We start from the raw sequence: 27,106 nt of genomic DNA on the forward strand, positions 1-27,106 counted from the left end.
TTTGGGGTGGAGAGTTCTGTAGATGTCTATTAGGTCTGCTTAGTGCAGAGCTGAGTTCAATTCCTGGATATACTTTTTATCTTTCTGTCTCATTGTTCTGTCACAGTGGGGTGTTAACGTCTCCCAGTATTATTGTGTGGAAGTCTAAGTCTCTTTGTAGGTGTCTAAGGACTTGTTTTATGAATCTGGGTGCTCCTTTATTGGGTGCATATATATTTAGGATAGTTAGCTCTTCTCATTGAATTGATCCCTTTATCATTATATAATGGCCTTTTTTGTCTATTTTGATCTTTGATGGTTTAAAGTCTGTTTTATCAGAGACTAGGATTGCAACCTCGGCCTTTTTTTTTTTTCCATTTCCTTGGTAGATCTTCCTCCATCCCTTTATTTTGAGCCTATATGTGTCTCTGCACGTGAGATGGGTCTCCTGAATACAGTGCACTGATGGGTCTTGACTCTTTATCCAATTTGCCAGTCAGTGTCTTTTATTTGGAGCATTTAGCCCATTTACATTTAAGGTTAATATTGTTATGTGTGAATTTGATCCTGTCATTATGATGTTAACTGGTTATTTTGCTCATTCGTTGATGCAATTTCTTCCTAGCATCGATGGTCTTTGCAATTTGGCATGTTTTTGCAGTGGCTGGTACCGGTTGTTCCTTTCCACGTTTAGTGTTTCCTCCAGGAGCTCTTATAGGACAGGCCTGGTGGTGACAAAATCTCTCAGCATTTGCTTGTCTGTAAAGGATTTTATTTTTCCTTCACTTATGAAGCTTAGTTTGGTGGGATATGAAATTCTGGGTTGAAAATTCTTTTAAGAATGTTGAATATTGGTCCCCACTCTCTTCTGGCTTGTAGGGTTTCTGCCAAGAGATCTGCTGTTAGTCTGATGGGCTTCTCTTTGTGGGTAACCCGACGTTTCTCTCTTGCTGCCCTTAACATTTTTTCCTTCATTTCAACTTTGGTGAATTTGACAATTGTGTCCTGGAGTTGCTCTTCTCGAGGAGTATCTTTGTGGTGTTCTCTGTGTTTCCTGAATTTGAATGTTGTCCTGCCTTGCTAAGTTGGGGAAGTTCTCCTGGATAATATCCTGCAGAGTGTTTTCCAAGTTGGTTCCATTCTCCCCGTCATTTTCAGGTACACCAATCAGATGTAGATTTGGTCTTTTCACATAGTCATATATTTCTTGGAGGCTTTGTTTGTTTGTTTTCACTTTTTTCTCTAAACTTCTCTTCTCGCTTCATTTCATTCATTTGATCTTCAATCACTGATACTCTTTCTTCCAGTTGATCAAATCGGCTACTGAAGCTTGTGCATTCATCACATAGTTCTCATGCCATGGTTTTCAGCTCCATCAGGTCATTTAAGGACTTCTCTACACTGGTTATTTTAGTTAGCCATTCATCTAATCTTTTTTCAAGGGTTTTAGCTTCTTTGCGATGGATTGAAACTTCTTCCTTTAGCTCGGAGAAGTTTGATCCTCTGAAGCCTTCTCTCAACTCATCAAAGTCATTCTCCAAAGGAGCTGCTTTCCTTTGGAGGGGGAGAGGTGCTCTGATTTTTAGAATTTTCAGCTTCTCTGCTCTGTTTTTCCCCCATCTTTGTGGTTTTATCTACTTTTGATCCTTGATGATGGTGATGTATGGATGGGGTTTTGGTGAGGATGTCCTTTCTGTTTGTTAGTTTTCCTTCTAACAGTCAGGACCCTTAGCTGCAGGTCTGTTGGAGTTTGCTAGAGGTCTACTCCAGACCCTGTTTGCCTGTATCAGCAGTGGAGGCTGCAGAACAGGGAATATTGCTGAACAGCAAATGTTGCTGCCTGATCATTCCTCTGGAAGCTTTGTCTCAGAGGGGTACCTGGTCGTGTGAGGTGTCAGTCTGCCCCTACTTGGGGGTGCTTCCCAGTTAGGCTACTCGGGGGTTAGGGACCCACTTGAGGAGGCAGTCTGTCCATTCTCAAATCTCATACTCCATGCTGGGAGAACCACTACTCTCTTCAAAGCTGTCAGACAGGGACATTTAAGTCTGCAGAGGTTTCTGCTGCCTTTTGTTGGGCTATGCCTTGCCCCCAGAGGTGGAGTCTACAGAGGCAAACAGGCCTCCTTGAGCTATGGTGGGCTCCACCCGGTTTGAGCTTCCCAGCTGCTTTGTTTACCTACTCAGGCCTCAGCAATGGTGGGTGCCCCTCCCCCAGCCTCGCTGCCACCTTGCAGTTGGATCTCAGACTGCTGTGCTAGCAATGAGCGAGGCTCCGTGGGCGTGGGACACTCCGAGCCAGGCGTGGGATATAATCTCCTGGTGTGCCATTTGCTAAGACCATTGGAAAAGTGCAGTATTAGGGTGGGAGTGACCCGATTTTCCAGGTGCTGTCTGTCACAACTTCCCTTGGCTAGGAAAGGAAATTCCCTGACCCCTTGCACTTCCCAGGTGAGGCGATGCCTCGCCCTGCTTTGGCTGACGCTCAGTGGGCTGCACCCACTGTCTTGCACCCACTGTCCGACAAGCCCCAGTGGGATGAACCCAGTACCTCAGTTGGAAATGCAGAAATCACCCGTCTTCTGCGTCACTCACAGAGTGGCCATCTTGGAACCACCTTTGTATATCTTCTTTTGGGAATTGTCTACCCATATCCTGAACCTACTTTTTAATGGGATTGTTTTTTTTTTTTTTTCTTGCTGACATTTTTGAGCTCCTTGTAGTTTCTGAATATTAGTCCTTTGTCGGTCGCATGGATTGTGACGATTTTCTCCTACTCTGTGGATTTTCAGTTAACTCTGCTGATTGTTTTTTTGTTTGTTTGTTTTGTTTTGTTTTGTTTTGTTTTTTGCTGTGCAGAAGCTTTTTAGTTTAATTAAGTCCTATTTATTTATCTTTGCTTTTTGTTGCGTTTGCTTTCGGGTTGTCACAAAGTCTTTGCCTAAGCCAATTTCCAGAAGGTTTTTCTGATGTCTGATGTTATCTTCTAGAATCTTTATGGTTTCGCGTCTTAGGTTTAAGTCCCTGATCCATCTTGAGTTGATTTTTGTATAAGATGAGAGATGAAGATCTAGTTTCGTTCTCCTACATATGGCTTGCCAGTTATCCCAGCACCATTTGTTGAATAGGGTGTCCTTTCCCCACTTTATGTTTTTGTTTGCTTTGTTGAGGGTCAGTGGCTATAAGTCTTTGCCTTTATTTCTGGGTTCTTCTTTCCATTCCATTTGTCTATATGCCTATTTTTACACCAATACCATGCTGTTTTTATGACCATGGCCTTATAGTATACTTTGAAGTCTGGTAACGTGATGTCTCCAGATTTGTTGTTTAGTCTTGCTTTGTTATGTGGGCTCTTTTTTGGTTCCACATAAATTTTAGGATTGTCTTTTCTAGTTCTGTGAAGAATGGTGGTGGTATTTTGATAGGAATTGCATTGAATTTGTAGATTGCTTTTGGCAGTATGGTCATTTTCATAATATTGATTCTACTCATTCATGAGCATGGAATATGTTCCATTTGGGTATGTCATCTATGATTTTTTTCAGCAGTTTTTTGTAGTTTTCCATGTGGAGGTCTTTCACATCCTTGGTTAGGTGTTCCTAAATATTTTATTTTTGTATTTATTTACAGCTGTTGCGAAAGGGATTGAGTTCTTGATTTGATTCCCAGCTTGGTCACTGTTGTTGTATATCAGTGCTACTGATTTGTGTGCATTAATTTTGTATCCTGAAACTTTGCTGAATTCATTTACCAGTTCTAGGAGCTTTTTGGATGAATCTTTAGAGTTTTTTAGATATACTTAGTCAGAATTGTTGTTGCAGGAATTCTAATACTAATATAGTGGCATCTCATTGAGATTTTAATTTGAATTTCTCTAGTGCCTAATTATGTTGATTATATTTTTGTGTATAATTTACTATCTATCTGTGCCTTTTGGTGAAATGTCTGTTCAAGTATTTTGCCCACTTTCTAATTAAAGTGTGTATTTTCTTACTATTGAGTTTATAGATTTTAAAATATATTCTCGATATGTATCCAGAGTATATATTTTTTAAAGTTTGTTTTTTTTATTTGCAAATATTTTCTACTGGTTCATGATTTGTTCTTCCCTTCTCTTAAATTATATTTTGTCCAATAAATATTTCAATTTTAATAAAAAAAATTCAGAGATCAAAGAGAGGTATGGGATGGAAATGAAGCTGCAGATGCTGAGTCCACACTCAGAAGTGCCACCTGGATGGTGACACCTGTGAGCATCTCCTAAGCTACCTCTTCCTTGCCCAATAGCCCCGACTTTTGCTTTCTTCCTAGCACTTCCTTCAATAGAAACACTTTCTTCTTTGCCCTCTAATTATCCTTTTGTCTTGTGTATAGAGATGCTGAGGATAGAATATTTGACAGTCAGTGGAGCTGGTTCCAGATCTTAGATCCTTTAAAGTAATTCCGCATATTCTACTTATTGTGACAAATCAACTCCCCTCTCTGATACTCAACTGCCTCATCTATAAGGCAAAAATAAAATCATCTGCTCTGAAGTGCTGTTGTAAGGTTCAAAATAAAGAAAAAAGTCCATTGTAAACTGTGAGGTGCCATGTGGGCAAGGGTTTTGATGATACCTTCATGTGTTAGTGCTTCCCAAATGGCGGGCCGCTAGTACACACACACACACACACACACACTCATACACACACCTGTACCCCTCACAAAAAATTGACTGGTCTTGTTGAAAGGAACACATTCAGTGGGAATTGAAGTTCTAGAAGAGTGAGCAGAACATATGGAAATTCCTTTAGGCTGTAGAACTGGGCGAGGTGATGACAATGTCGACTTTGATGCCACTACCATGCAATGAATGTGTAATATGTGCTCACCAAGTTCATCTAACATCACTGATCCTCACGACAGCTTTCTGAAGACTCTGTTACTATCTCTATCCCTGTTGTGTAGGTGAGAAAATGGAGGTTTAGAAAGTTGTGGCTGGATGCAGTGGCTCATGCTTGTAATCCCAGCACTTTGGGAGGCCAAGGCGGGTGGATCACCTGAGGTTGGGAGTTCGAGACCAGCCTGACCAACATGGAGAAGCCCTGTCTCTACTAAAAAAGTTATAAAATTTGCCAGGCGTGGTGGCATATGCCTATAACCCCAGCTACTCAAGGAGGCTGAGGCAGGAGAATCGCCTGAGCCCAGGAGGCAGAAGTTGTGGTGAGCCAAGATTGCGCCATTGTATTCCAGCCTGGGTGACAAGAGCGAAATTCCACCTCAAAAAAAAAAAAAAAAAACAGCTGTGAAACTTGCCTAGGTACATAAGCTAATGAGGTCCCTGTAAACTAAAGCAGAAAGAGAAGTGGTGGAATTGTATGTGAACATTAAATGGGGACCTGAGGACTGAGTTTGCAGGACAGAAAGAACATATCAGACAGAGAGACAAGTGGAAACAACAGTACCAATGTGGGAAGGTGCCAAGAACAATAAGAGAGGAGTGAATCTGGACTGGGAATCCATTCATTCACTAATTCAAAAATATTCTGGATACCCACCAGGCACCAGCATTGGTGCCAGGGTCCAGGAATATTGTGTTCCAGAGGAAGGATGGGAGGGATACTTCTAGGAACTCATGCCCTTCAAACCAACAGGCTGCCCACCAACTGGACAATAATGATGGAGTGTGGACTGCCATTAGCACAGACATTCACTTTCTAGTTCAGTAAAAAGTCTGGTTTGGTTCTAATTGGACTCTGTTTTTCTCCTGCTGTGTGTCTTCAGGCAAGTCACTTTCCTTTCTGTGCCTGTTTCTCCATCTGGAAAATAGGAGATTCACTTAATTAGTCTTTAAAGTCCCCAGCTCTGACTCTGAGGATGTCAGGTGACAATATTTCAACTCTGCATTTCAGGGGGACAAATTATGGAGAGCCTGGATAGCTCTGGGTCCTAATCTCAAAACAGTTACTCACTATCGGTGTAAGTTTGGAGATGCTCCCTGATGTTGCATCTCCCTTTCTTCATCTTCAAAATGAGCATCACAGTGCCAACTTCACAGAATCTCTGTGAATGTTAAAAGGATTGTGTATGTAGAGCACCAAGCACAGTGCCTGGCCTATAGCAAGGAAACCAACAGTTGGCCCATGCCATGACATATGCTTTTTTCTATGCCATCTTCCTTAAACCAATCCCCAGAGTTTTTCTAGGCCTCAGAATTCTTTAAATGATGAGTGAACTGAGGTCTAGAGAGGGCAGGTGAGTCACAAAGTCAAAAAGCAAGTCAGAGCAGAGCCTATGTGCAAGCCCAGGTTCCTTTCCTCTCCAGGGAGCTGAAGAGTCAGTAAGTCACTCCCTCCCCTGCAGGACTTGGCTATCCCCAGTTGGCAAATGGAAACCTCTGGGCAGTGAAGTAAGTCATCACCCCTTTATAGAGCGGAAATTACTCTGAAAGCGTAATTGGACTTCTCCTGCCTGGCTTTTTGGAACCTTGGAGATGGCTACAGCAATCCCCTTCCTGCCCTCCTCCCACATTCTCTCTATTTATCAATCCCTTCCTCCTTTTGGCTACTAGTGGCTGGTCTGCCTGCTCCCAGATGAGGGCCAGAGCTCTAGTTTGTTCATGGGACTCTAGCAAGGGCTCTGTCTGGGTGGGGAACATGTGAAGTCACTCCTCACTCCTCCATCTCTGGGGCTTCCCGCCTAAGAGGTAAAATCCCAAATAACACCCATTCCCCAGTGTATTGGAGGTGAAGGGGAGCGAGCAATAGTAGGAAATACAAGTTGGTGAAATACAAAGAGCTTTGGATTTGAGTCTGGCAGCTCAGTTTGCTAGTCCCACTCCTGTTATCCACCAGCTGAAGGACTTTAGAACATTTTCTTCACCTCCTTGGGCCTCAGTTTATTCACATGTGAAGTGCGAATCAGAATTCCAGCCTTGCCAGCCTCTCAGAGTTTCATGAACACCTATGAGTTAAGTCATTCGGTAACCACTTATTGAGCACCTACTACATACCGAACACTGTTCTAGAAGCTGAGGAGAAGGCACTGAACAAACTCCTATCATGGAGCTTATGTTCCTAGTGCAGGGTTTTGGGAGGCAATGATGGTAAAGTGGTAGATGTGCAATATAGAGTCAAAGAGTACTATGTGTTTGAAAGAAAAATAAAATAGGGTATGAGGATAGAAGTTGGGGGGATACCATTTTATTTAGGGTGATCAGGACAAACCTCTTTGAGGGTGTGATGTTTGAGCAGAGACCTGAAAGTGGGAGGAAGTGAACCATGTGGCTAGCTGAATGTAGACTGCTGCAGACTGAGGATGTAGCAATAGCAAAGCCCCTGGGGCATGCTCAGGAGCACCAAGGAGGGCACAGTCATTGAAGTGTAGTCAGCAAAGGGAGAGAGAAGGTGCTGTAGCTGGATCGCCTAGGAGTTGATGGATATGAAAATACCAGGTACATTGTAAAGTTCTAGTGCAACATGAGTGCCTCCAAACCATCGCCACTTCTTCTTGTTTTGGGAATATATTTTATACATTAAGAAGAAGCACTGGGTCAGATATTTTACAGGTTGAATCCTTGAAACATTCTATTAAAGTGGTAATTCTTATTATTCCTGTTTTACACAAGAGGATGCTAAAGGTAGGAAGCCCAGTTTTGTCGGAATCCGAAGGTGGTTCTTTGCATGTTGTAGCAGACTTCTGTTTTGGTTTGGTTTTGCCTTGCTTTTCTTAAAAAATAAATTCTGACTACTCAGATCCATTTACATTGATTGAGTATCCAGTAAGGGAGAGGTGGAAACAGGGAGGCGAGCTGGGCACCAGGGAAAAGCTGAGTGGGAACCAACATTGTTTCCCCAGAGCAGAGACTCCCTGGATTTATGATCTAGATGGTTCCATCCATCAATAGCCTCAATGCGATTAAAAGAAAGAGTAGACTGTCAGATACTAAAAGCACATGGGATGAGAAGTCGGAGATATTGATGCTTCATATGCAAAGTAGGGTGCTCTGATGTGCTAGCATAGTTAGTAATTATTGAGAATGTAAAGCATTTCAATCACTTTTAGAGGATGTGAAAGTGTCTCTGACCTTTACTCTTCCCTCATAATAGTCAAATCTCAGTTGTGCAATTTAACTAGGTGACCTTAGGCAAGTTAGTGTATCTCTCTGAATCTTGATATACTCATTTGTAAATTTAGGGAAATAAGCTAACTTGTGTTTTTGGTTTTTTTTCAGGGGGTGGGGACAGGATTGCACTTGCTCATCCAGGCTAGAGTGCAGTGGTACTATCTTGCCTCACTGCAGCCTTGACTTCCCAGGCTCAAGTGATCCTCCCACCTCAACTTTCTAAGTAGCTGGGGCTACAGATGCATGCCACCACACCCAGTTAATTTTTGTGCTTTTGTAGAGATGAGGTCTTTCTACGTTGCCCAGGCTGGCGTATTGTTGTTATTAAGCTGAAATGAGATGCAGTGCATGAAATACTAGGCATAGTATCTAATGTTGTGAATGCTTAAGTATATCAATTGTCACTGTTATTCTGAATATTATTATTATTATTATTATTAGAGAGTGCAAGGTGGAAGTACAAGCAGTAGTTAGCAATATGAAACACTCTCACAGGGTTACTGTAAGATCAGAAAAGATTAACTGCTTAATAAACACTAGTTATTATTATTAACTCAATGTCCTTTAAGTAAAATGGGTTGTCTTCTTAGCCCTCAGAGAGTCAGATGGTGTCTCCCCATCTCACCTTCCCTTCTTTCTCTCGTACCGTCCTCTTTGCGCTCACCTTGGTTGGGCCCCCATCCTGGGGATGTCAGATACAGTTGCACAGGTTTTGCAGTGCGCAATGCTACCACATTGCAAAGCTCACCATTCCGATTGTAGACATCATAAACATGTATTAATCATTGATCAAATGTCTTGTTCTAACAAATCAGAATATTGGAACAAGGGAGGGAAGTATCTTAAGAAAGAGATGATTGTTATTTTTCTATTGTTTTTCTGATTTGCACAGAGGCACCCTATAGGCTAGCAGTAATACTCTGAGCTTTAGTTTTCCTGTCTGTACAATGAAGCCCTGAAACAGATGATGCCTCAGGATGCCCATGACTTTGGGTCCTTGCAGGTCCAGAAGTGGACACTGCCCTACCCAAGCTCATGAAGTCAGCTGTGGAACTATGGAGGGCAGAACTGTGATGTGGACTGTGATGCCTTAGAGACCTGTGGGTTATTGGTCTCTCTACCTTAACCACAGGTACCTGTAAACTGCGGGTGATAATCCTAAACTGCCTACCTCACAGGATTATCGTGAGGATTAAATGAGGAAAGAGAGTGCTTTGTAAACCCTAATGAGCTGCACAAATTGGAAAGATTACTTACACATACGAACATACTCATATATTCATATATGTAAGTATTTATGTGTTTATATATGTTACATTGTAGTATGTATGTGTGCATGTGTGTACATATAGTATATGTACGTGTGTGTGTATGTGTGTGTATATATATATTATGTAAAGCTGTTAACTCACAGGGTAAGGTATGAATTAGAAGCTTGTAAAACATGTTTACTCATTCAGTATAACCCAAGGCAGTTATTAAACAGTAGGAAAAACTGACCAGCTAAATTTTCCAAGCCTAAAAACCCTTTTATAGTTTTCATTGTGGATTGAAGGGTGACCTTGTTTCCTTTTCTTTATTTAAAGGAAAATTTTAACATAAGTGAGGAAGCAAGGGAGTCATTTTAATAGAGTGAAAACCTCTACCTGTGGGTAGGAGGGATAGATGAGGGGATCTGGATGGAAATGCCAGTCACCTCCTCACTCTCCCCGCTTCTCCTCCTGGATCATCTGCCCCCAGGAGAGGTGAGACCAGAAGTAAAGCTGCCCTGGTCACTCAAGAGCATCCATCTCCAGAAGATGCCCTTCTAGCTGGTCCTGCCCTGCCCTTTCCTTCCTTCCTTCCTTCCTTCCTTCCTTCCTTCCTTCCTTCCTTCCTTCCTTCCTTCCTTCTTCCTTTCTTTCTCGTTCCTTCTTTCCTTCCTTCCTTCCCTTCTTCTTTCCTTTCTCCTTTTTTTCTTTTCTTCCATCTTCCTTCCCTCCCTCCCTCCTTCCTTCCTTCCTTCCCTTCTTTCCTTCCTCCTTCCTTCTTTCCTTCCATGTTTCTTCCTTCCCTCCCTCCCTCCTTCCTTCCTTCCCTTCTTTTCTTCCTCCTTTTTTCCTTTCTTTCCATCTTTCCTCCTTCCCTCCCTCCCTCCTTCCCTTCCTTCCTTCCTTCCTTCCTTCCTTCCTTCCTTCCTTCCTTCCTTCCTTCTTTTTTCCTTGTTTGCCTTGGTCTTGATCTTCCTGACTCCAATTTTCTCTGTTTCTCTCTCTCTGTCTCCTCACCAACTCCTGTCTATGTCTCTCTATTTCTATCTCTGTTTTCTAAGTCTCTCACCTTCTACCCACTTCTCTCTGACTGTCTTTTTTCTGCATTTTTATTTCTGGTTCTCTGTCTCTGGCCCTATGTGTTCATATCTATGTCTCTCACTTTCTTTCTCCATTTCTCCTCTGTCTCTCACTGGGGCTCTCAGTTTCTGCTTCAGTCTTTCTGAGTATTTTCTGGCTGTAGTTCTCTCTTGGTCTCTTTCTCTATTTCTCTGTGTGTGTGTGTGTGTGTTTGTGTCTGTGTGTCATGTGGCTCTTTCTCTCTGTGTTTGTTTTTTGTGTGTGTCTCTCTCTGTCTCTCTGTGTGTATCTCTATGTCTCTCTGCCTCTCCGTCCCTGTGTCTCTGTCTCTCTCTCTCTCACATACATGCATGCATACACATACACATACATGCACACACATTTGGAAATTTACCTCTCTCTGCCACCTCCCAGGTCCCACCTCCTTCTCAATGATTCACCTCAGCCTGGTTAAATGGTGTTGCTTGCAGGACCAGAAAACCTGACTCATCTTTGCCCAGGCCTTTTCTCCACCCTTCTGGAGGCTTGCTGCCTCCAGGGATGGAGTGGGGAGGGGGATGTGGTTTTTGTGTGTGTGTGCAAGTGCGAGTATAGAGGAGAAGTGAGTGTGAGGAATGGGATGGGCTCAGGACCTCATTCAATCCCAGTGGTGCTTTTGGGTTCCCAGAGATTGCCTTTGGGGAGTACTGGTCAGACTTGGGTTTGGAGCTTGGGTTCTTCTCCCACCCTAGGGGAGAAGAAGATAGACAAACAGTCTCCCTTATCTACTGAAGATATCCCAGCTACTAGTTAATGGCAGGCTTTGAAGTGTATATTTAGAAAAGGGAGGGAAGTTTGGGCATTCAGCTGTTTTTAATCTTGGGACACATAGTTTGTGCAGTTCTGGTTTGGGAGGATCAAAAAGTGCGAAATACATGAGGTTAATTCACTTTCCCTAGTTTGTTGAGTTTTTCCTTACTGCTTACCACATGCAAAGTGTTTCATGAATTGGTATTTTTTATAATAATAGTGATAATAGCAAAGCTGCTGTTTATTATTTACCGTATGCAAGGCAGTGTGCTAGGTACTTCCCATACACTATCGAAATTAATTCTCATTTGATTTCATTGATTCCCTAGAGATAGATATTCTCACATTCAGTTTACAGATATGGACAATGAGGCTTAAAAAGATGATGTAACTTGCTTAGAGTCATTTAGCAAAGCCAGAATTCAAATCCAGGGCTGAGCACAATATTGTCTGTTCTGCTGCTTTTCCCTCTCAAAGGAGATTTGATTTCAGTGTCTTAGTGAATTGAATTGCCTAACATGTGTGGAGGGGCACAGTAAGGGCGGGTTCCTTGTTAGCCACTGCAGGGGATGGCTGTAAGACTATATTAGTCATGGCTCAGCTCACAGCCTGCATGAGGAGACAAGAGCACAAGTTAGAGTTACAGCAGCACAGGATCAGGGATTAGAAATGTGTGATCTGGTTCCAGTACCTCTTCAGCTACCCACATTCCTTTCCTGAGATTCAACTTCCCCTAAATGGAAATTTTCAATTCCATCGTGCTGTGCCCACCTCATCATGCATTTGTGAAGCTTAAATTTAATAAGATGGTGGAGGCATACATTGTAAACTAAAAAGGATTTTACAAAAGGAGAGGGCAATGGAAAGAGAAGGGCAATCCTCACTACACAGAGATAGAAAAGTCAAAGGGTTAATGGGTAGCCAGTGTGGGTGGCTGAGGTGCTGTAGCAAAGGGTGAGGCTGGGCAGAAACTCCAGGGTTTGTCAGGCATCGATAAACAATCATATCAATTAGGGAGATTTCCTGGGGTGTGGTGTCTGGCAGATAGATAAAGTGATAGGAAAATATAGAGGAAAATAAACAGGAGTTGGGTGAGTTGCAAGACTGAATCAGGTGGGCTGGTGGAGAACTTGATGAGCATTCTTTCTATTATGGTCATGTGCTTTGGTGGATGAGGAGATGAACTTATTTGTACAGAATCTCACAAGGAGATAGAGGCACTGAGTCTCTACCCAGTGCTCTTTTGCATAAGACCCAGTGGCCTCATGGGATTGCTGTTTCCAACACAACTCCAAGGTTGATGCATAGTGAGGTCCTAGCATCCCCCAATCTTCCACCCCATGGACTTTCTTCCAGTGGGTAAAGGAAGCCATGCTTGTTCATTGACTCACTTGTTCTGCATAAGCCTAGGCACTAGGGCTCAGGTGGTGACTAAGACAGGCCAGGTACCTTTCCATAATCCTCCCAGTGCATGAGGGGAGGAAGACAACTACATATGTAATTATAGGACAATGAGTTACGGACTCTGATAGCGAGGGACACAGGGAGCTGTGGGGACTCAGTTGAGGGGCCCTAAATTTTGCCAGGTGAAAGCAAAGAGTGACCAAGAAGAGCGTTTTGAAAGACATTGGGTATGAGCAAAAACTTAAGGGGTGAACATCAGTTGTCCACACATGTTTACAAAACCTTGACTGAGTCATGAGTTACCCCTCCATCATCACCCTTGCCTTGATTCATTCAATTGACCTTTAATAAATAGCTCCTGTGGCCCCCACACTCTGCTAGACACTGGAGAAATCATGAACAAGATGGACAAGGCTCCTAAACTCATGAAGTTAATATTTTCATAATAAAAAGCAAATAAAGAGGTAAATAAACTGACAAACATAGTAATTACAAATTATCACTAGTGCTTGGAATACAATCAAGAGTTCTCTGGTGGGGCATAACTGAGTGTAGGCAGTTTGGGTTTGCATTAGTTGGGGTGGTGCAGAGGATTCTAAAGGGATGGAACTTCAGCTGAGATGATGGAACAGAAGCAGCCAGCTCTTTAGAAAACTAGAGAAGAGTTGCGGAAGCTCTAATCTTAGGACTACATTTTCCTGCAGCATAGCATCCTCATACCCCAACTTTTTTCTCTGTGTGTGAAGTGAGTTACCTTATTGGCATTCAAATTCTTCTGCGTTTAAGATGGCTATGTGTCCAGGTTATTAAAGATCCTTCACTATCACATTTTTTGTGCCCTGCTATGTCCTTGGAGCTGAACATTGGCATACATATCAGAAGTACTGACCTGGCATTTTTATTACCTTACCTGGCACTGCGAATTTTCCTTAACAACAACTACTGACATATGCATCATGTTTTGCAGATTATAAAGCCTTTAATGGATTAAAGATGGGGTCTTGCTCTGCTGCCCAAGCTGGTCTTGACCTCCTGGCCTCAAGTGATCCTCCTGCCTTGGTGTCCCCGAGAACTGGGATTATAGGCATGAGCCACTCACTGTGCCTGGCCCTGAACTCCTTATTTTAGAGACAAGGAGACTGAAGTTCACAGAGACAGAGAAATTAAGAAGTTCCTGTTGTGGTGGAAAAACAACAGGCTTTGGAATTGGATCAACCTGGGTTCAAGTTCTAGCTTTGCTAGGTAGTAGCTGTGTGTTTGGACAGCTTGCCTTAACTCTCTGAGCCTCTCTTTTCTTCTTCACAAAATAAGAATAATAACTTCAACTCTACCAGATACTATGCTTTTTCATCACATTAATGGACAGAGGGGCTCCTTGGGCCCACCGTCAACAACCTCGTGGTTTTTGCCTTTTTGTACAGAGAGGGAGATGTTGAATGAAGTGTTTGACCCAGAGAAAGTTGGAAGTATTAGGGGAACTGACAATCTGATGGTAAGCACATTGTACAGTTGGTTCTTTCCACTTTACAATGATATAACATTTGGGAATGGAATTTTAAAAAGGAAAAAGGGAAAAGAAAACCCTCCATGGATGAGTGCTTCAAAGGCAGTGAACTCACACTGTGGTCCTTAAAGAGTGATGGAGGGGGAGGGGAACTTGGCTTTCCTTCATCCCTCCCCCTTCTCCCCAGTCTGGTCCCCAAATCAGCTTTCCTCACACATGTTAGCAATACCCACTGCAGCCAAATGCATTAGCATCATTTGTCCTCGAGACAGTGGGGATGACGAGGGCTTTTATGGCTCTAATTAATCCAGCTGTAGAAAAAGGAAGGCTTTATAAGCCAAGTGCATATTAATGTTGAGGTTAATACTATTAAATTCAGTATTAATCATAATTTGCAGGACTCCTTGGTTGGCTGCACGTAAAAGCAATCCTTGCTGTTCTCCCTTGCAAAATGTGAGCATCACAGGGAAGAGGATTTGCTCCTGTGGTTCAGAGCTGTGACCACAGTTGTAGTCCTTTGCCTTGGCACCTAGAGGGTGTTCGATAACTGCTTGTGAACTCTTTGAATAGTGAGGTTAACAAGTTTGTCCTAGACCTCAGAAAGGAAGACAAGTCAGTTGCTCTTTCTACAAACTCCTTAAAGGCAGAGACTGTATCTTTATAGCAGATGCCTCTGGGACCATGCCATATCCTCTTGGCCCATAGCTATTTCAGCTGCAGCTGTGGTGAGCAGCTCTGTGCACACTCAGGCTCACTTTGTGCTGCCAGTGACCTCAGATGCACACTTACCTTCTGCCCCACAGCCTTATGAGAGATTGAAGGAGCTCCCTAGGCCTGTGTGCAAGTACAACTTTAAAAAAGTGTGGGGAAATTACACTTGTGGGTGAGGGACTTGATATGGTTTGGCTGTTTCCCCAACCGAATCTCATCTTGAATTGTAGTTCCCATAATCCCCATGTGTCATGGGAGGGACCCTGGTGGGAGGTAATTGAATCATGGAGGCAGGTTTTACCTGTGCTGTTCTCATGATAGTGAATAATTCTCAAGAGATTTGATGGTTTTATAAAGGGCAGTTCCCCTGCACAAGCTCTCTTGCTTGCCACCATGTAAGGTGTGTCTTTGCTCCTCCATTGCTTTCCACCATGATGTTGAGGCCTCCCCAGCCATGTGGAACTGTGAGTTCATTAAACCTCTTTTTCTTATAAATTACCCAGTCTCAGATATGTCTTTAATTGCAGCATGAGAATAGACTAAAATAGGACTCAACCAATGGGAATCAGGAACTGGTAGATAAGTGCTCCATCTCCCCGACTTCCAGCCAGACAATTCTGGGGGGTATCTTGTTCCCTCCTTAAAAGGTTCCTGAAAAATTAGGTCCCATCTTGTACAGCAGCAAACTTGAAGATGTGCCTTTATATTGACTTTTTCTCTTCCCTGTCTTACTCTGCCCTTTACCCCTTGCCTGCTCCCTGGAATCACTTCCCAAATAAACCTTCTGCACCCAAGCCATTGTTCTTAAGCTCTGCTTTCCAGGGAATTCAAACAAAAGTGTTCTTTATGATTGTGCTCCCACCAATCAGCTCAGTTTGCAGCACACAGCAGATACGTTCACTCACTATATAAATATTTATGGAAAACCTGCTGTGTACAGGCACCATTCTAAGTGAATAAATTCTCTTACAGGGCTTACAGCAGGGGATACAGGCAATATATCAATCCATCAATATATGAAAGACAGTGAGAAATTTTGTAAAGATAAATGAGTAAAGAGGGTAAAGGGTGATAGTGAATGCTCCTGTAGACTGAGTGGCCAGAGAAGGCCTTTCTGAGCAAGTGACATTTGAGTAAGGATTTGGGAAAGGAGAGAGAGTAAGCCATACAATGACAAGGGAAGAGGGCTCCATGGAAACCACAGGTGCAAAAGCCCTGTGGTGGGCGTACGTTTGGCATGTTAGAGAAGGAGGAAGAATGTCAGCATGGCTGGAATGAGTGAGTGAGGAAAGGAGCCCAGGCAGTGAGGAGGAAGGGGCTGGAGGAAGCAGGACACTGGAGATATCCCATGAATTCTTGTTGATTAGTAGTCTTTATATCCCTCACCCTAGGCAGCGTTTTATGGTAGGAAAGGCTTAGATTTTGGAGTATGACAGCTTTGTATTTGAATTCCAGCCTTCTTATTTAGATAGAGTATGACTTTGGACAACTTGATTTAGATCTGTGAGCATTATTTTTTCATTTATAAAATGGCAATCATAAAACATACCTCATAGGATTTGTATCTGAGAGAACTCCTGATTGCAAGGAACAGAAAACAAATGGAAAGTAGCAAAAATGGAAAAATAGTAACTCATGTATCTGAAATACCCAAGGGTAGATGTAGACCTCAGGCACAACTGGGTCCAGGACTTCAAATAATGTCATCAGGACTTGGTTGGTGTCTGTTCCTGGAGTTAGTCTGATTGATTAAGCCTAGGTCACTTGTTTTTTTGGCCCTTGACATGAAATGTCTGGCCGTTGATCACGTGCCAGTCTCTGAAGGATAGAAGGGTCCTTAGCTCTACCTAAATTGTCTACACTGAGATTGGGGGAGAGCTGGTTCCCCGAAGGAAAGCAGGTGCTATTGGTAGAAAGAGGCGTGCCTTTATAGCCAGTCAAACCAGCAGATGTCCACTAGAGGGCAGGCATAAGGATGAGCCTGAAGGCTCAGCACGATGCCTGGCACATGGGAATGCTCAGTAGGTATTTGCTAGATCACTGTTGCCTTTTTTGGAGCCCTTATCTTTACGTCATTTCCTCCTTTCCTATATTATTTGTGTCCTATTTACTCCTGAGAGGTTATGCAGGAGGCAGTCTGGCTATCCCAAGAGAGAGTTCTAATGCCAGGTGCTGATGTTGAGTAAATGGGAACAGATCCAGGCTTCAACCACTGAAATTCAGTGTCACAGCATTCAGTAAATAGCTGCGTCATCAGCCTTATGCTGGATACCAGTAACACAGGGGTGACTGAAACAAAATTCCCGCCCCAGGCATCTCGCAGTCTGGAGGGAAATGTGTAGTAGGAAAGGCACAGATTTTGGGTACTGAATGTCCTGACTTCAGCCTTTACTCTGCCATTCCTAGGTAGATTTTTGTGAGAAAGTTATTTACAGATGAAACTGTCTCCTCATCTGCAAAAGCACAATTCACTGAATTCATTAGGTTTTATCGAATTTTAAGCAAGATGGATTGTTTTGAATATTTAACCAAGACAATAAAAGTAAAAATGTCTAGCATTGTTGATGCCGTGTAATAAAAGCCAAATAACATTTTCATTTCCTCTCCTTTTGCTTCCTTTCTTTGTTTCTTATTTCATTCCTTCCTTCCATCCAAAATGACTTCTTTCTGCAAAAAAAACAGGAAGATTTTAGGGAGTTAGATATGATGTAATGCACCTAAAAGCGACTGAGTGTGATAACTAAAAATTTTGCCATCAGACAAATTATTCAGACCTGAGGGAGCAGAGATGAGGGGAGCAGTAATGTTTGTAAGCTATTCATGTATCAGGCATATTATAAATATTATCTTACTCAATCCTCACCTGACTCTCTGAAATGGATAGGATCATCTTCTTTTCAGATGAAGAAGCAGTCTCTGAGAGTTTAATCATCCATCTCTACATAATATAGTTCATAAGTGGTAGGCCTGGCTTCAAAACTAGGTGTCATCTGCTCCCCAAAACCCACTCTCTTTCCACTACCTCCTAGTGCCATTACAATAAAGGTGAGGATCACTACACACTGCTTCTTCAGATTTAAAATAACACCATGTTTCAGAAGAAACAAACCAACTGCAGCTGATAGGTGTGAGGCCCTCAAAGGTGCATTTTGTCCCTGACACATTCTCATAATGAATTGCTACAGTTGCCCAAGTAAAGGAAATGCAGAGAGAGCCGTGCTTCTCCCTGGGCACCATGACAAAGAGCATCTGCAGGTTAGAGAGGCCAGGCCCAGAATGGTGACTCCTAAATTGGGTGTTTCCCGAAAAGAGTGTGGAGCCCTGAGCTGGGGACCTTTCTCCTCACCTGGGCTAAAAGGCTAGCCGTCCCCACCCCCACATCTCCCCACTCCCACTGCTCCTTCCATTCTGGAATTTCTTTGCTGCTTTTCCCCCAACCTGTTTTCAATTTGCTCTTGTGGCTAGCTTTGACTGTGACCTCAACTCATTCAGAAGCAAGAGGGTGAGGGGAGAAAGAGAGAGAGAGGGGAAACAAGGAGAAGGATTGAGGGACTGCTGAAAGGAGAGGGAGAGGGAATTGAGGGATAGAGGGTGGGGCCTCTAGAAAAATTGATCCATGCTTTGTCGGGTTGATTCTGAAGCTGTAGCAGAATCATGATTAACATTTTCTGCAGAAGGTAATGAGAGCAAGGCTAGAGTCTGAGTGGATAAAGAAATGTGTGGGGGTCTGGCCCCAGCCCACTCGGGTTACAGCCCCAGAAGAGCTATAATGGGGAACAGGCACATTCCTGTACAGCGACTCCCAACTCCCTATCTGTTTTCAAGGAAAGAAAAACAGGAAAAGAATGTTAGAGACTTGGGCGAACTTGGATGAGGCAGAGGTAGCAGCCTGGGTTCTAGGAGGGTTCTACCATAAGACCCTAACAAGGTACCAGGGAGGTGGGAACAGAGGCCTCCCAGGTAGAGTGCCCTAGTGAAAGGTGCATGGGGCTCAGATGCAAGACAATGGACTTGATTCTGGATTCTGCCCCTGACTAGCTGCAAATCCTTGAATTAAGGTGTAGCATTCCCAAGCCTCTGTATTTCTCTCAGAGAATATAGCACAGTTCTGGAATTCAAACACTTTAAGCACTGAAACTTTAAAACCAACTTTTATAAACAGTTTTGTAAAAAACTAAATAAAAACATGGACCATTAGTATATAAAAGAGATCAAACTAGAGTTGATCTAGTTGAAGGTCAGTGTGAGTATATGGAAGACTGGCCCCAATCTCTCTCCTGTTAGTGTTCATCCTTGCCCCTGGAGTTCTCTATGTTATAATCTGCAAACCATTGTTAAAATATAGGATATATTAGAAACATACTAAACTCCTATCTCTTGGAGACTTTGTGTCTTTCTCAGAAATTCCAGGCTTAAGAAGATGGCAAGGAGGAACCATGTACCTAGCACAGTGTCTGGTGCATAGTAATTGCCCAGGGACTGTATATCACATTCATGTTGAATAAAGTGGTCAGAAATTGGGGAGGAAGGGCTCCTGTGTTAGCTTTGAGAGATTTTCAATTCTCAGTGATTTTATCTCATAGGTTGGCTGGTACAGGTTATCTCCTAGATGCCAGGAGTCAAGACACAAAGTTTTTGTTCCAAATCTCCTTCTGTTGAGTGTATGGGCATGGACCTGTCACATGTCTTCTCTGAACTTCAGTTTTGTCACCTGTAAAAGCAGAAGCTTGGATAAAAATATATCTTTAAGAGTCCTTATCTCTACTCTGTTATGTTGAAAACAAGAATAAGAAAAACAAGGCTGTTCATGGTGGCTCATGCCTGTAATCCCAGCACTTTGGGAAACTGAGGCGGGCAGATCACCTGAGGTCAGTTCAAGACCAGAATGGCCAACATGGTGAAACCCTATCTCTACTAAAAATACAAAAATTAGCCAGGCATGGTGGTGGGCACCTATAATCCCAGCTACTTGGGAGGCTGAGGTGGGAGAATTGCTTGAACCCAGGAGGTGGAAGTTGCAGTGAGCCGAGATCATGCCATTGCACTCCAGCCTGGGTGACAGAGAAAGACTCTTTCTCAAAAAAGAAAAATAGAAAAAGAATAAGAAAAACAAAAACAGTGATAGTTAATACACATTTTAAGCTCTTACTGTTTTCCAGTATACAGTATTTTATATGATGTTTGTAACTCTGTAAGTTAGATACTATGATTCTCCTCATTTTACATGTAAGAATATAGATGTACAGAGTTAAGGAGCTTGTCCAAGACAAGCAGTAAGTGAAGGAGTACTAGGATTTAATCCTAGGCAGAGTAAACTTAAAGCCCAGGCTCTTAACCACTGCTCTGTATATTATTGCTCATTCAGTTGTATGGTTGCCAGATGCGGAGTATGTTATATTGTGGAACCACAATACATGTGTTGAATTGCATTGATTTGCATTTGTGCATAGAGAAGCCCCCAGGCCTTTCTTAGTACCCCCTCCACTGGGTGAGGAAGAACACTGGGGGATTACTTCATTCACCTGTCTTCATCTAAGTTGCATTTAAACCTTCTGAAATCCAGTGCCAAAAAAAGCAATCTTACAATTCACTTTATAGGTTTGTTCTTGTATTTAACAACCCTTCCTGTTGTCAGATTACAAGCTGTAGAAGGTCAGGGACCATTTCTTTTATTGTCTCATTCCTCAAGCTAAGAGAGTGGCAGGAATTCAATTGCAAATTGAATAGCATTGAGAAACCTCCCTTTCTGATACTATCATTTTCAAACTTTCTCTAGGAGGCAGCATAGTATAAAAGAAAAGGTATGTCTTTGGAACTGAAAAAATAGGGGTTCTAATCTCAGCTCTCTTACTTTTTAAGTGCAACATTAACCCCAGCTTTACCATGGTGATGATAAAATCTAACTTGTTAGATTGCTGTGAGGATTAAATGGAAAAAAGGAAAGTATGTACTAGATGTCAGTTGGCTTCCTTTTAACTTTTTCATTTGAAGATGATTATTCATACAGTTGTGACTAGAACTGAGCACTAAATATCCTTATAATGATCTTGGTATGATTAGTTATACTGCATATACTGCAGGTGAGCCAGTTTCTTCACTTGAATTAAACCTGCAAACCTTAGAATTTTTCAGAACATAGAATCATGCCAATCTTACTGACCTGACATGTTTATGGGGCTTGTACCCATGGTCCAAATTATTCTGAAATTCATGGAAATATCTGGAAAGCTATTCCCATTTGAAAATGAATGTCAGCCATCTTTTCATCTAAAGACAGGTAATTAACACAGGCCACAAACATACTGAATTCCTTCATTGATATGGTTTGGCTGTCACCTCACCCAAATCTCATCTTGAATTATAGTTCCCATAATCCCCATGTGTCCTGGGAGGGACCTCGTGGGAGTTGATTAGATTATGGGGGCACTTCTCCCATGCTGTTCTCATGATAGTAAGTGAGCTCTCATGAGATCTGATGATTTTATATGGGGCTTTTTCCCCCTTCCCTGGGCACTCATTCTCTCTCCTGCCGCCCTGTGAAGAGGTGCCTTCTGCCATGATTGTAAGTTTCCTGAGGCCTCTCCAGCCATGCAGAACTGTGAGTCAATTAAACCTCTTTTCTTTATGAGTAGTTACCCAGTCTCAAGTATTTCTTCATAGAACTATGAAGAATTGCTAAGAACTATGAGAATGACGAATACACTCATGAAGATCCAACTCTCTCATTGGCTATCTGGAAACAAATTGAAAAGCAGACAGACATGGATCCAAGCTCAAAGAAAACAAACATATAGCCAGACTTGGAATCCTGAGAAACCAAGTGAAATAAGACCCTCACTCCATCTAGTGAATAATCCCATGTCTTCTTGCAACCCCCACCCCCTTTTTTTTTTAACTTTTTATCGCATACATTGCTCTGGAATTTGTGATATTTTTTGAAATGGACATATTGTTAGTTTCTGGTTGTACTGTGAAAGAACCTGATATAAGAGGCCTACAGAAGAAGTGTGGGATGCCAAAATTTGTGCTGAATAAAAGATTCATTCATGTCTTCATTTTCCAGACAAATCTCTGGTTCTAGGCATCTTTGTCTCTTTCTAGACCCTTGGCTTTACTTTGTAGACTCCAAATGCATGAGAGCGCTGTCAACTCCTTGTAACAAAAAGAAAAATGGAGACATTGAGAAGTTTAAGGACATGCAACCCATGGTGGAAATAGTACTCAGTCTCAGGTCTGCCTTGCAGTAGCAGCTGAAATTGCCTGTTGCCAACACTACCCTGATTTAGACACTTGATCCTAAATCTAGCATCTACATGTCAAGTCTGTGAACCATATATTATCTTTGTGAAAAATGGAAACCGAAAAACAGTACCCATCAGACCTGTTCTATTGGACTATAGGAGCAAATACCTTCTAGAATTGTTGTTCGGCTGAATCCCAGGTGCATCTGGCCAATTCAGTCAGATAAGTCTTGCAAGATTCACTGTAAGAGGAAGAATGAAACTCTTCTTTTTAAAACTGTTTTTCTTTAAGAATGAAACTTTTGGGCCAGGCACAATGGCTCATGCCTATAATCTCTGCACTTTGGGAGGCCAAGGCTCAGGAGTTTGAGACCAGCCTGGGCAACAGAGTAAGACCCCATCTCTACAAAGAATACAAAAGTCAGCTGGTGTGGTGGTGCATGCCTGTAGTCCCAGCTATTTGGGAAGCTGAGGTGGGAGGACCTCTTGAGCCTGCGGGGGCAGAGGCTGCAATGAGCTGAGGTTGCACCACTGCACTCCAGACTTGGCAACAGAATGAGACCCTGTCTCAAAAAAAAAAAAAAAATGAAAATAAATAAATAAATAAAAATAAAGAATGAAACTTTTCTTTGAAAGACCAACAGGAAGTGATCTGTATATTCTGCTCAATGAGTTCCTTGGTAGAGAAGCACCCCCAGGCTGCTCTGAGTCCTAGTCTTCTGAAACACGAGCCAACACTGTTGTTCTTTTATGGTTTCATGACATTGTCTTGTTCTTAATCCCAGATGGAGAGGATGTAATGGAGCTGGCATCCTTTTCTGGTTTATTACTGGGGTTGTACATGAATAGAGCTCTGAGGAACTCTCTATCAGGCAAGAAGAAAAGAAGAAAACAACAGTTGAGAGGCCTCATATCATTTTATACTGTGTGGTACAAAAATACCTCATATGTCAGTTTTTTTCCTAGATCATCCAATTTTAGAATTGGAGGGTAACTTAGAGGCCATTTAGTCTGGCCCATTTACTTTATCTATTTTTAAGTAATTTTTATTGATATTTTTATGGGTTACAAAAGCAATATATGTTTATTGAAGATAATTTTTAAAATAGAGATAAACAAAAATAAGATAGAAAAAGTGCCCATTATGTCACTCTCCAGAGTCATTCTTAAACTTTTGTTTTTTTCTTCCTTCTGTTTTTAAATGCATGTGCATATAAAATTTCTACAAAAATGAGATTACTTTGTAATAGTGTAACCTGTTTTTTTAACTTCACATTATGTCATAAATACCCTTTGATATTCTTCCACAAATTATTTTTAATGACTATAAAATAGCCTATTGCATCATTGAACTCAATTGATATAGCCATTTCTATATAGTTGGACATTTAGCTGTTTCCACATTCTTGCTAGTATAAATAGTACTGCAGTGTTTGTCCTTATAACTTAATTTTTGTTCATATCTATATTTTTATCTTATTTTTTCAGGAATCCTAATAATGATTCTAGCACCTTCACCATGCAGAGGAGAAAACTAAAGCACAAAAAATGAGGATTTAGTTGTCCAGGACTATACAGCAAATTCTCAGCAGAACAAAGACTAGATCCCAAGAGTCTAGATGTTCAGTTATTCTTTCTAGTTTTCTTTACTTCCTAGACTTCTTTATTAGTCCTGTTTCTAGTAAACTTCCACTACTACTTAAAACCCAATGGTTAGATTTAAAGTAAATTAAAGAAGTGATGGAGTTTGAGGATTACAAATATGTGGCACATAGTCTCCCATTGTTCCATCCTGTACATGGTGAAGGTTCCTTGACATCATGTACATCCTGTACACGATGAAGGTTCCATGACCTTCATCACTAATCAATCACAGAACTCTTTCCTCCTTAGCTGGTCTCTGTCCATCTCAGTATAACACTCCATGAATCCAGTACCCATGCATAACATTGGCAAATTGGCATGAAAATTATTTTACATCTTTAGTCCAGTTCCTTCATTATACAAAGAAGGAAAATGCAATTCTGAGAAAGAGGAGTCTTGCTCAAGGAGTTAAGAGAGAGTGAATGGCAGTGACAAGGCCAGAGTAGTTACAGAAAAAAAAGCATAATATCCTTACTACCTTTTCATGCATTTTTATTACACAATAATTTATCTCATTTGAGCCTTGCTACAATCTTATAAAGGTAGGTATTAGTATTTCCACTTGATGGATGAAAAAATGGTGCATAAATATAAACAAAGAGTCATCAAGGCTAAATACAAATCTGTGTCATTGTCATATATTTTGCTTTTTCTATCCATTATTTTTCTTGATAATGGTATCCAGACATTTGATAAGTTTGAATGACAGCAAAAACATGTGCTCACTGTGGCCTGAGCTGGGGAGTTCATCTTTCTTTTTCTTCCTCCAGGAGAATTCCTGAGTTTTGCTGATGACTTACTCTCTGGCCTGGGCACATCTTGTGTAGCAGCTGGTCGAAGCCATGGAGAGGTCCCTGAAGTCAGTATCTACTCGGTCATCTTCAAGTGTCTGGAGCCTGACGGTCTCTACAAGTAAGACGTGTTGGTTGTGTGGGGACCATGAAGCAGACAGGATGATTTTAAGACTAAGAGGAATGGCATGAGTTATTCTGTGCAGGCCAGGCAAATGTTTTGTTAGCTAGCCTGTATGTGCAACTTGAGATTCTAAGCTTTAGAAGTGTCCATTTGAGAAGTATGCCCCAATGGATCACAGAATCACACCAGGTGAGTGCTGAAGTGCCCAGAGAGACCAGAAATTTAAAACCATTCCTTCTGCTGATTAGGAATCTGCAGCTCAGAGAGAGAAGAGTGTTTACTCAAGAGCACTGATCAAGTTATCAAGAATGGTTGGGACAGGGATCTCTGCCTAGTGGTCTTTTACCTCTTGTATCCTTTCTTCTCTTTAAATATTAGATTAGTATATCTGATATATAGACACATATATCTGATATATAGACACATACACACTTATGCAACCATCATAAGCTATAACATAGAGCTTCATAGACCAACTCTCCTTATGTACCCTAATTAGGAAACCATAGGCCACCTCCCTTATCAACTTAGAAAGCTGAAGTTGTTACAAAGTTGAGCTTTATTCACCAGTCATTCAACTCATTTATTTATCATTGTATTTAGCCATTCAGGGATTCATTCTTTCCTCCATTTAACTATCTATCTGCCCAAAGATTTATCTATTTTCCATTCCTCCCTCCCTCTTGCCCTTCTTCCCTCTTTCCCTCCATTCATGCATCTCTTCATCCATCTATTCACCTACTCTTATATTCCTTCATTACATTAATTTATTCATTCATCAGTTACTTCATTCACACAATCGTTCACTCATTTATAACTTATTTGCTTATTCAGTAGACATTTGCTGAGTATTTCTTGTGATTTGGTCTTGTGCTAAGCACTGTGGATATGAATGAGACTAAGACAGAAGTCCTATCCTCAGATAACATAACCTAATGATTGTGAGAAAGGCCACAGACTATGGATTCAAATCTTGCTTTGACATTTTTAGTTAAGTGACTTTAGATAAATTGCTTTACCCCATAAGTCTCTTATAAAGCCTTTGTAAAACAAATAATAAAACCCACCTTGTAGAAATGTGTGATAATTAAACGAGAAACACCCTGGCTTGGTATCTCCAAGCATGTGCGCAATAAGTGTTAGTCCCTCCACAATCGGTGAACCTTGCTCACCTCAAAACACAACCCATCTTCCCCTTCCTCTCCCTCCCTCTTCCTCACCCTTTTGAACACTTGATATATTCAGGCTCCTTGGTAACAACCAATGTGTTGGGTCACCAAACTCAAGAATGTCAAAAAAGCTGGCAATTGAGTCTTCTGCCCCTGACTCTGCAACCTACTATCTCTGAGATGTTGGGACCCAAGCTTTATCTTAAGTCACTTGGGGGGCAGTGAATGTTCTAGGAATGGAATCCTCAAAGTAAATATGTGATTCTACGTCTTCCAGTGGGACATCTGGGCAAATTTTACTAAGGTTTTAGGATGTACCTTAGGCCTTGAAGAATGACCACCATCCTCATGATGAGTAGTGAGACTGGGATCTGACTTTGAGAGCACAACCCTAGACACTCTTAATCAATAAGCACTCACCAACACCTTGGGCTCTGGGTTAACTGCATGTGTGAAGTGAAACACAAGTATGTGACTACATTAAGAGCGATTAAGTCCTCTCTAACTCTGAAAACTATAATTCTGTGAAGAAAGCGAGTGGCATTTTCAAAAGATTTTCTGATAGATGGCTTCCGGTTTCTCCCCTCCTTAGGGTTGTAGACTAAAGACACACAGACCTGGATTCAAATCCTGACCCTGTCCTTTATCAGCTCTGTGACACTGAGTGAGCTGCCCAACCCTCTGAGTCTCCAATTCCTTCTCTTTGAAAATGTGGATAATATGGTGTTTGGCTCACTGGGACCCCAGGAGGACTCGATGGGATCATGGACAAAAGCTCTCTAGTGATGAGGTTCCAGTAGAAGCCTAAGAAGTGTTAGCTATTATCAATGTTGCTGTTGTTGCCCTTGTGATAATTTCAATTTTCTCCCATCCATCCACCAAATGATAGAAGATATAGCATCTGGCAGGGAAGGACAGTGTCCTGTCGGGTGATTGCTATTCACTAATACAGAAGGAGTAACCCTGTCTCTGGGTGACACTGTAGGGGCTTGATGTCATCTGGGCTGGAATCCTGCAGCCCCATCCCCATTATGTAGAGAGCAATGAAATGTTTTATGGAATCCCGAAAGCAATTAACACTGAGAGCTGACAAATCAGCTGACATTCTTTAAAAGTGATGAACACTTTCCTTTGCCCCTTCTTTTCCTCACTGCCTGACACCACCCCTCCTTTCCACCTCTTAAAGTATGGAACATTCTTTCTTCCTCTGTCCTGGAAATGTGCTTGTCAGGAGCTTGTCATCTCTAACTCTGAACACTTCTCTATTTTATTTATGTATTTTTGAAATGGATGATGTTAATGGCCCTGGGATCCAGGCC

The 27,106-nt window shown here is 41.9% G+C and overlaps 1 protein-coding gene across 4 annotated transcripts in view; it reads left to right on the top strand.

The window, feature by feature from the left end:
- Positions 1-27,106, top strand: part of ASTN2 (astrotactin 2) — a 982,181-nt gene that overhangs the window by 889,917 nt on the left and 65,158 nt on the right. For all 4 annotated transcript variants that reach the window (XM_011950063.1, XM_011950064.1, XM_011950065.1 and 1 more), the window contains one exon: positions 24,474-24,615. In XM_011950063.1, the coding sequence (XP_011805453.1) occupies positions 24,474-24,615 (142 nt within the window). The remainder of the gene's footprint in view (positions 1-24,473; positions 24,616-27,106) is intronic.

This window comes from Colobus angolensis, unplaced genomic scaffold (assembly GCF_000951035.1).
Source record: "Colobus angolensis palliatus isolate OR3802 unplaced genomic scaffold, Cang.pa_1.0 Scaffold301, whole genome shotgun sequence".
NCBI lineage: Eukaryota > Metazoa > Chordata > Mammalia > Primates > Cercopithecidae > Colobus > Colobus angolensis.